General features: G+C 35.7%; 2 protein-coding genes across 2 annotated transcripts; both read right to left on the reverse strand.

The window, feature by feature from the left end:
- Window positions 1–10: 10 nt before the first annotated feature.
- LOC112529193 (long chain acyl-CoA synthetase 4-like) lies at window positions 11–5,021 on the reverse strand. The gene is made up of 19 exons (XM_025140319.1): window positions 4,867–5,021; window positions 4,217–4,280; window positions 3,964–4,053; window positions 3,837–3,893; window positions 3,655–3,703; window positions 3,499–3,575; window positions 3,385–3,424; window positions 3,196–3,290; window positions 2,955–3,122; window positions 2,675–2,785; window positions 2,479–2,566; window positions 2,157–2,223; window positions 1,616–1,691; window positions 1,369–1,486; window positions 1,038–1,283; window positions 826–965; window positions 546–728; window positions 329–448; window positions 11–178 (listed from the first exon to the last, which is right to left on the reverse strand). The coding sequence occupies exons 1-19, from the start codon at window positions 5,019–5,021 to the stop codon at window positions 140–142; spliced, it is 1,983 nt and encodes a 660-aa protein (XP_024996087.1). The 3' UTR covers window positions 11–139.
- A 414-nt stretch (window positions 5,022–5,435) lies between these two features.
- Window positions 5,436–10,509, reverse strand: LOC112529272 (beclin-1-like protein). Its single transcript, XM_025140469.1, has 10 exons — window positions 10,149–10,509; window positions 8,897–9,258; window positions 8,567–8,737; window positions 8,158–8,282; window positions 8,024–8,072; window positions 7,470–7,628; window positions 6,987–7,072; window positions 6,483–6,554; window positions 6,075–6,224; window positions 5,436–5,931 (listed from the first exon to the last, which is right to left on the reverse strand). The coding sequence occupies exons 1-10, from the start codon at window positions 10,315–10,317 to the stop codon at window positions 5,679–5,681; spliced, it is 1,596 nt and encodes a 531-aa protein (XP_024996237.1). The 5' UTR covers window positions 10,318–10,509; the 3' UTR covers window positions 5,436–5,678.
- Window positions 10,510–11,110: the final 601 nt, after the last annotated feature.

The following is an 11,110-nucleotide window of genomic DNA, read 5'->3' on the forward strand; positions in this document are numbered from 1 at the left end:
AAAAAGGAGATGTAGACAAGTTGATACGATACATGTTTACGATTTAAGAACAGACAAAAGTTTAATTTGAAAATAGAAGTACAATTATAGGAACCAACTTTCAAAGTTTCATCCAATTCATGTAATGGAGCATCTGGAATCATCTCCTGCTGCTTTTATACATACCATCCACCACATTCTGTAAAATGGCACAACAGAATATGAAGTTAGATGAATATTGAATTTATATAGGAACAGGAGGAATGAGAAAAACTCAGCATAAGTCAATGTCAGAATGACAACAATCCAAGTAACCCTATAATTTTAATACTTAAGAGTAAGAGCTAACCTGGTAGTATTTAAGAAACTGGGCTCTCTTTTTCTTGAATGTTGGAGTGAGCAGATCACGGTCCATGTCAAACGGCAGGGGGTCAACATGAACAGCTTTAATGAATTCAAAACCTTTTAACTGCAGAAAACAACTCATAAATAGTTCAGATTGATGTCATAAAATCATGCAGATATTGTTCAAGATCAATCTGGAGATAGAGAGAGAAATTTCAAACCTTCTTCTCTTTAGCGATACTCGTTAGCTCTCCTAGAATATAAGCATTTGTCTTGGGATTCTCACAGATGGTAGAAAAATCACCAGAAACTCCGTTTTCTGTTGCCCAATGTTCGATTGATTCTTGGTTTGGGTTGACAACCGCAACTAGGAAGGACTCAAAGCTGTTGCCATATATCCATATCTGAAACATTTAGGAATACCACTTCCTTAAATAGGAAAGTTAAAAGGCACAATATACAGGACTGCAAGATCTATAGTGAATAACTGAAAAGAATTACCGCATCAATGGTAGGGACATAGGAGAATACGTTTTCCAAATTCTCAACTGCAACGTATTCTCCTTGTGAAAGCTTAAATATGTTCTTTTTTCGGTCGATAATTTTCATGCTTCCATCTGGTTGCCACTCGCCAATATCCCCTAAAATATTTAGTTTTAGCTTATTAGAACGGTTTTGGTATAAAAAAACCACTAACAGACTGTTCAGCAAACCTGTATGGAACCATCCGTCTACAAGCACCTCTTTGGTGAGGTCTTCACGTTTATAGTATCCCGAGAACAAGGAATTTCCACGTAACAAAATTTCTCCTCTCGGAGTGCTGGCCAGGGCATCGTATCCCATTTCCGGGACTGAAACTAAACATACATCAACGTTTGGCAATGGAGGTCCCACCGTGCCACTCATTGTTAATTCATTTGGTTGTGCAACAAATGATCCCGCGCAGGTTTCTGTTAAACCTGTAGAAAGACACACCAAGAGTAGCGGTTAGAATATTTATCAATGATTTAAACTAAATGACGTGTTTAAAATCTGTCTTTATACCGTATCCTTGTAGAACATGAGCACATGTCACTACTCGTAAGAAGGTTTCCACAGAAGCCAAAAGAGGTGCTGCTCCAGACAAGATAAGACGTATGTTTCCTCCTAGACCTTCTTTCACCTATTTTGAAGAGTAATGGAAAGATAGGTCGATCGATGTTAATACCAACTACAGACCTCAATGAGTGACATCTGGTACATAAAACAGAGATGAAGAGATATAATTTAACCACATGGTCTACATCATCACCTTACTAAAGATAATCTTGTCAAACCTTGGTGCTGCTTCTTCGTGCTTGTACCCTCTACTCATGTTCCGCAGTTTGCTGCAAGTTGAAGCAATTAAAGAAAAGAACAAGTGACTGGATGCATGTGAAACAGACCTCTTGACCTCATCGAGGGGCGGATATATAAAGGCATTCATAATGCTATTAGAATGCTACATATATGAATGCATAGGCTATTAATGAATATATATATATATATATATATATATATGGTCAGGTTTAGGAGAAACCCAAAAAAATGAAAAAGTGAAAAACACCATGGTAACTGTTCATCTGGATGGTATGTACATGTACATACAAGTAATCTGTAAGCAATTTGTCCGGTATGCACACGTGTATAAAAACAAGGAACATTTTTAATTACTTGTATGCACATGTCCAGATAAATGGTTAACAGAGTGTTCCTCAATTTTTCATTTTTTCTTGGAGCAAAGCCTCCTTCCATATATATACACATATGAATGCATATGGCTGGAAAGTTAACAAGAGAAAAAAAAAACTCACTAGTTGTAGGCAATGTTAAACAAAGTATGTTTGAGGAAACCGCCTGAAGAGATCTTCTCTACCAAACCTGAATAAAGCAGGTCACATACATAGATATTCGATAGTGGAAGCCTGGAAGGCGAAATTGGTACAAGTACACGAGGATATGCATAATGCATGTGTGAAATACCCGAAAACTAGTTTTGCAAGTAATGGGAAAAGTCTTGGCGTGAGATGAGATGAGCAAGAAGAACACAACAATCATGATCTACTTTGGTGTACATGCCAGACTACCAGAGTATATATATATATATATATATATATATATATATATATATAGTACCTGAATAGATTCTGTCTAGCACACGGGGAACAGAACAGAAGACAGTTGGCTTTAGCTCTTTGAGATCGTCAATCAATAATTTCACGTCCTAACAAATGAGTATTGAACGAAATGTTACACAGATTATAATATATATATATATATATATATATATATATATATATATACTTGTATGTACTACAAAATTATGACTTACCCCACGCCAAAATCCTATTGAGGCACCGGTGGAAATGAATAACTCCTCAACGACCCGATCAAATATATGTGCTAGAGGTAGATATGAAAAATATACATCGCTCACACGAAACTGATCAAGATGGAAGACACATGCAGACATGATTAGTAGCCATGGAGCAAATTACAAAAAAATGAAGGCATGTTGTTTTGAAAGGGTGTCTCAGGCTATGCCTTGTGGTTAAAATGAAGGCATGTTTGTATGCAAATATTAAATGCAGAAAAGAAGAAGGTAGCTTCACCTCTTCATTCATGCTCTCTAGATGGTGATTTACTCCAGATAAAATGGAAAGAATGCTTTCATTTGTTATCATAACTCCCTTTGGTTCGCCCGTGGTTCCACTAGTGTACATGATCGTACATATATCACTTCTCGTCTTAGGCGGCAAGTCAAATTGGTTCTTGGTTCCCTTGGAATTATAATCCAAGTATTAATAAAAGAAACAAATTTGGACAATGTAACGAGAGATGATATGTGTATACCAGATGCAAGAATTCTTGCCAAGGATAAATATCCAAACCACATTTTTCAGCATCTAGCTTCTGCTGGTTTGTAACGGTGCCAAAGCTGACAAGCGCTATACGATAAATACATATTATTAATTAATTAAGTCACCATAAAATAAGTAGGAGGAAAGAAAACAAAAACAAAAACAAAAAAAAGAAACTCACTTTTCAAGTAGTTGGCGGTATCAGGAAATGTTTTCAATACCTATATAAATCATGAGGATCCTTTTTATCAGACACCGAATAGAATTCAGTTGACACATTTTGATCACAATTTACCTCAGAAATTTTAGTTTCTTCTGCGAATACGATGGAGATCTGTGCGTGACAGATGATGTATGTCACTGCACCAGCACCTGAAAGAACATTGCTAAATGTCAACTGCTATATATAGGTTTTGATGGTCAGTTTATTCAAACAAGTTGGAAAGTGTACCTAAACTGTCATATAAAGGGACACAATGAAGGCCATGAGCATTGCAAGCCTGCAGAAGATAATGAATGCAATCAATCAGTTGAATATATGTATATATATATATATACCCTTGCAGCAACAACAAAAAAAATGAATTTAAGGTCAATGGGAACATATATATTATGTAATGTAAGATTTGATACCTGCATGCCTACAACCCATTTGATGCAGTTTATCCCATATATTCCGCATCGTGCCCCCTGAAGATGATCAGATGAGCAACTCAAATGGTAACTTAATCGTTAAGATTGAGATCCCGACAATACTCACTTTCTGAATTCCACGACTGCAGATAGAATCTCCAACCTTCAATACCGTATCATATACTTGCTTGTAAGTTAACCACTCATATTTACCAACCTGAATACATTTTTTTATCACAAGCTCATTAATTAATTCCACAAAAATAATTAAACAATTATATATAGATACAATTGAAACATCATCATCATCATCATCATCATATATATATATATATATATATATATATATATAATAGAACAGGACAGGAGTACTGGAGTACCTTGCCATCAATCATCTCTCGCTGCCCAAGCATCGGATTATCAGGATATTTCTCAACTGATAAACTATAACAGAAATTAATGAACAACAAACAAATACCATTAGAAAAGCCTACCATATAAAACCCTCCAAAAATAAAAATAAAAACTTAATATATACGGTATGCATACTTGAAAACTTACTTACATATCCCTTGTATGCACATGTGCATACCGTATAAATGAATGGTTACTAGGGTGAACCTCATTCTTTTTACAATTTTCCCCATGTTTTTCTATATACAATACAATGATACTTGCGCATTGGCAAAACACATAATAATTAACGATGGCGTATATATAATGTTAATCCTTTTAGAATCTAAAATGCAAAAACATATATAGTAGATCAATCATATAAATGAGTTGGAGGTCGAAATTATGTAGCATCGATCACCAAGCATGTGTTTTGGTCCATGTATCTATTTACATAAATAGATTTAGTTTATGGAAGTTAAGACAGTCAAACAAATAAAATGAATTAACGTATAAAATACATCTCAAGTTGTTTTGCTTGTCAATAAACGTTCAACTCTTCATATTCCAACGCTTACATAACAAATGTTTCGAATATACCATTAATGAAAGAGTGAGTTGAAAGAAGATGGGGTACCGAAAAACATCCCAGCAAGTATGGAGAGCATCAGGAAGCGGTCGGAATCCATGTTTTGCTAGCACATTGCGGTAAACAGGACCAACAGACGGCCTACTTTCGTCCCCTTCTTTTGCTTTTTCAATCTCTACCACATATGTCTTCTTCATCCCCATCGGTTAAAGATCGACTTAAGAAATTAAACAGATGCAATAAAATGTATGTATATATCTATTTCTGTTTATAAGATTGAAAGAAAGGGTGCAGTGTGGTTGGCCAATGCTTGCTAGCTTTATATTTGGTTGGAAGATTGAAGTAAGATTTGCATTTGTAGGTGGGCAACCAGATGACTATCTGACGAGTTGGTCAACAAACACAAAAGAAAAACGACTGTTTTATTTTAATGCAATTTATTTTGGTTGGTTTAATGCATTAATGAAGATGATAGGTTCATTTTTAATTATGGTATGTGTGACATCATTTATTGGAAATGAAGTGTCATGTTTTTCTATTTCCGGTTTATTGTCAAAAAGAGTACTTTGTACGTCTCATTTATTTATTCATTCTACTGCTGTACAATTGTTTCAAATTTAATCATCTCAACTGTTCTTTATCAAATAATTATAACAACATTTGGAATTGGCCAATGGATAGGCATACATGGATCATTTTAACATATTCATCAACCAATGTCAGTCATAGAAACATGAATTCAAACCCAATATCTACATCATACTTTATCTGCTGCATACCTATTTACAAATCTCTTGGTCTTCTTCAATTCAAATACAAATATATGTGTGCGTGTGTATATCATGCTTTAGAGGGGAGTATTAGGGGGCAGAGGGCTGCTGCTGCTGGTGGGACTTGGGATCAGGTGCACGCTTTCTGTATAAAGACCCCGAAGCGTCAGCTGAATGGGAGGAAGGTACTGTTGCAGCCAGTGGCTGAAAATTCGTATTACCAACAAACCAGTAGAGCGCCCATTTCAAATTACATAGTGTATACTTGAGAGCTTTCGTCCAGTTCTCCTGCTTATTGAAACTCTGCGTGATCGAATAGCTTTCCACTTTGTCGTTCTCAATCCTGTTCACAAAAATATTAGCACTCATTTCAATCCAAACAAGTTCTATTCAAGGCTTCACTGCATTGCCTAAAAGATTCTTGTATAAAATTGAGATATTTAACAGAATTCATAATAATTTACCATGGGTAAAAAGAGATCTTACTTGTATGGAAGCTTGAAACACTTTTCAGGTGGTATGTTGTTTTCTTTATCCTTAGAGTTTGCAAACTCTGCAAAGTCTTTAAGACAGGTCAAGAACAATGTCATCGCCTTGTCATATCGAGTGCTCCAAAACAAATTCACTGGACCGAACCTATATCATGGTCAAATACAAGTCGCCAACTCAATAACAAAAGTGTGATGGATTAGAAGCTCCCCGACATAACAAAAAAAACTAAATAACAAATCTTATCAGAACAATACCAAACCAAACAATTGTAAAACAAAAAAAAAAAAGAATCTTGAAATTTGGTAAACAAGTGGGCATGTTTCCCACAGAGTTGCAAATAAAAAGGTGAAATAATGAATTCCTTGAGCAATTAATATTTGATAGGGTAGAATATAAACTTACAACTCATAGGTATTGTTGCTGCTGTCCATGATTCGAGGATAACTTCCCATAGGAAGGATTTTTATTCGGTATCTGTTCAACAACAGATTAAAGACATACATGTATAACAAGATAGCATATACTTCAATCATAACAATTTTTCTGTTTTCACAATATATAGAAAGCTTCTATGAGTCTTATTTACTTCATATGTGAATATCAAAGCCAAGAACATAACAACTTGCATGAACAAAAGAATGAATTTCTAGACCAATTTGGTAAATAACACTGACACAAATATTTGGATAGAGATAAGACCATACAAGCATCAGTGAAGATGACATGCATTGTACAACGGAATTAAGTATTAACAGGATGTACACAACTACATATAGATGCCAACAACTACCTAACAACACGCATGCAATAGCTAGAAACCTTTATAACGAGCATTCTAACAAATTACTATCAAGGAATTTGAATAAGAGACTCAACATCAGAGTCACAATCCAGAAAGAAGGATACTGAAACTTTGGTCTGAAATATTGAGCCATCGTATGAAGCAAAAGACAAGCTTGCCCCCATGCAGCATTTATCTCGTCCCACTCAACCTGAGTGTTACCATAACATTGTCAACATTGCAACCAAGAAAACCAGTTAACTTGGAAATAAACAAAGATACCAAACTTCAACGATCAGGTAATATAAGCCAAGATTTTCCCTATGGGAAAGAAGCACATCAACTATTTTATGTTGGCCAACAGATAAAAAAAAGTTGCTGGGCTTTCTCTACCTGACACCATCGGCAATGGTCCATCATAGACCATAAAATGCAGTTGCAAGCATCACACATAATTTTTTATCCAAAACTGAAACTTAATTCGAATTTTAAAACGTTAAATTGCTGAGACACAGTTTGGGCCTGCACCATGTTCCAATAACATTCATCCAAAGAGCTTCCCGGGTTTGTTAATTTGAATAAGAGTAATTAAATTACAATGCACATACCGGAATTTTAGGAAGTCTTCCCAGCCTGAAATTGTTGATTGTTCCAAATTCCCCGTCATACCAAATTGGAAACGCATCATTTAGGACATTAGTTCTCTTCAGGAGTTCTAAATGTGCTTGTGAAACTTCGATTTTGGCCAATATTGCATCTCTCTCTTCCTGTCACAGGGAAGAGCTTAACAATTCAGAAAGCCAATTTAACATTACAAAGAAAGCAACTAGCCTGTTTGCCCAACATGTATTCTTTTTCAAGTTTACAATTTTATGCATAAATATTTCATGTTATTGGAACGTATCATGACCAAGAATGAGCCGTTGCAAAGAGATGCCATGTATGTCTACGGATATCTAATCTTGGCAGGTATTACATGCAACAATACACAAGAAAATGAGTTATTGCGGACGTTTAGGATACCAACTTGTTGATGGATCATCTTATTCAAGACCTATAAATGCCAAATATTGATATCATAGCAGCACCTGAGTATGAGTTATACAAGTATGTATCATAATTAGAGGAAACCCATCTAAGGGAATATGTTAGCTACACTCACTTGATGGGATATTAACTGAAACTGGAAATTATTGAACTCATGCCAATACCTGATGCAAAAAATTCAGAAACAGTGGTTAAACCCTTCAACAAGGTGTAGCAATTGACTCTTGTATAATGTCAAAGGTAACTTACCGTTCCTCCAACTCTTTAAAGCGATTAGATTTAAGCTCAAGTTCCTTCAATTCACCAGTTACTTCAGCACATTGTTTTTCGGTTTCTTGGATTGCTGCTTCAAGTTTACGTTCTTCTTCTTCTATCTTCAATACCATTTAAGTACAAGATCAGTAAGAGGTATGAAAGAGTCCAGTCATATTTAAGCATGCATATTGTAATCAAGAAAGCAAAGAAAAGAAACATGTCTCATCATATCTATCTACTCATTGATATCCAGTCCAACATAATACAAGGCTTCATCAATTCCACCTCCAACCAGTTATGCCATCGGCTTGGGGAGCATTGAATTCCAGAGTTGTTTGATACTTTGTCACGATTTATGGAAAAAAACATAAATCATCAAATTTAAAAGCTTTTTGTGCATCACCTTTAGTTTTTCCCTCAAAAAGTCAGCCTCGCTAAGCACATTTCGTGGCTCTCCCTCCAATCGCTGAAGGCAAGCTTCATATGCCTTTATGTCACTATTCACATCTTCAACCTCCTTATCAAGCTTATCAGATAAAACCCTCATGCACTCGAGGCATAAAGGTTGCTCAACCTGGAGGAATAAAGAACACATGAATGAGAACAGCATGGCCTAAAAATGATCTATAGCTCAATATAAATCAGTGCACCAGCTCTGTTTCTAAGAAAGAGCGCCCAAGAACAATTTTTAAAATGAGGTTTCTTCAACGATAGGCCTCCAGTAAAATCACACCTGTGTTTGGGTTGTAGCAATCTCAAATGCACGCTTCAAGACARTTATGGTCGAGTGGAACCCAGAGTTATTTGATTGTGTAGGAGCAGTATTGGATCCACCCTCATGTGATGGAACATGAGTCCCACCTCCATCGGCTGCAGGCTCAGATTTGTACACAGAGGCGGCGGGTGGAGGCAATACCACAAATGATTCTTCCATAGCTTTTCCAGACTGATTTGCCTCAGGATTAACAGCTCCATTACGTGGACGAGGAGGAATGCCTGATGACTGGTTCCGTTGTTTTGGCAACACAACAAATGATTGATCCATGCGTGTGCCTAACACACTGCCTGCTCCATGCATCGAAGAACCCTGCATCCCTGAATGTTTCAACTTACATTAATTGTCTTTTCAAATTCTTTCAACTTTGCTTAGATAAGAAACAACTCATCATGCTCAAATTTGTTAACCTCTCACTAGAAAAAGATCAACTAACAAGTACTTTCTGTTTATAGTAAGTTAATAAGACTCTAAGAGACAGAACATACTGCCAACCCTTGCTCAATTTCTTTCTACATAAACTACAGTAGTCTGTGCCAAACATGAACTGGAATGAAGTTGTTAGACAAATGGTGTGAGCAAGAACATGATGAACATTAACTTCACACACACATTAGGGTTTATGGTTTAACAAGAATATCTATTCTGTGATGGATATTCAGCTGTTAAGAGGATTCAGTCCCTTGAACAGAAGTATTTGTAAAAAAAAATTATTTGTTTTGTTGATGAGCAACATTGGCATTGGCAATTTGGCATAGTCTACAGTACCGAGTAACCAAATGTTTCACATTGCCGATCATACTATAGCAGATCTCAAGATCAATACATAATTACAAAGTAAAGCAACAATACTCTTACATTTAGAATTTTGATTAAAAATTCATTTGTTTTAGGGTTCTTGGGCTTTATAGGGGGTTATTGATTTTCTCTTTTTATTTAAACTTTACACCATTAATGTTGAAAATCCCAAAAGTAGATAATTGTTCTTTTTTTTATTCATAAAACTGGAAACAAAACATGTTTTTTCTTGAAGTTGTAGCTTTCACAGGGTAATTGCTGCTCAATTGAATCAAGGCTCACACACGAGGTACCTTACTTTATAAAACTCAAGCATCCTAATTTTTTTCCAACTAAGATTCATAATGGAAGCAGATATAATTGCCCCCTATACTAGTAATCAAATACTAAATTGGAGGGGCGAAACCCTAACCGGATCGGTAAGTGGAAGAGTCATTGAAAAATTTATCAGGGTAAGAATCAACGCCGGTGATGGAGAGACTGTGACGGCAGTTCTGGCAGACCCACCGTGGAAGATTGGGATCGACTGGCAGGGCCCGAGTCTTATCCGCCACCATATTGTTGTTGCTGTTGTTCTTCATATCATATCTTCTTCCGATTGCAATTGCATATGTGGGTGTGTTGGGCGATGAGATTGGGATGCTTAAAAGAATTAAGGGTTTGAAAGATGAACGGAGTTGATCCAATTCGGGGAATCAAGAGCTGAAAGATTGATCCAATATGGGGATAAACCCGAAAAGGTTGCAGTTGCTGTTGCTGTTACGATTGAAGTTAATCATTTTACAATTGACATCCTCATACTAAACTAATTTGACAGAGTTACCCCCCTCAAAGTTTGTATTTTATACTTAGATGTATAAAAAAGGGAAGGCTAATGACATCCTTATACAAGGGGAGTGCTAATGACACCCCCTTAATAGGGGTGTGAATGCATTAGAACTTGAAAAATCACTAAAAAATATAAAATATCAAAATCAATCTATTAATATAATATATTTTATTATTATTATTATTTATATTGATGATATTTCCTCCTCTTCTGAGACAGTTGTTTTAACTTCTAATACTATTCAGCCTCCTCCTGAAATCACTGATTTCAAACTCAAATCCAGCAATGATGAGTTTTATAAACTCCTTTCCCAATTTCAGGATCTAAATATTAATGTTTTAACTGATGAAAAGGTTTTAAAACTTTTACAAAAAATTAAAGATCCTATGATTTGTTCTGAGATTTTAGAAAATCTTGAGTTTAATAAATCTACTGCCAGTTCTTCTACTATTTCTCCTCCTATCAATAATATTGATTACTCGATGAAAGAATTACATCGCCTTCTTCAGCATAAACAATCTTCTTCGACGGCCATTTCTGTCACT

This window comes from Cynara cardunculus, assembly GCF_001531365.2.
Source record: "Cynara cardunculus var. scolymus isolate 2C chromosome LG 16, CcrdV1, whole genome shotgun sequence".
Taxonomy (NCBI): Eukaryota; Viridiplantae; Streptophyta; class Magnoliopsida; order Asterales; family Asteraceae; genus Cynara; species Cynara cardunculus.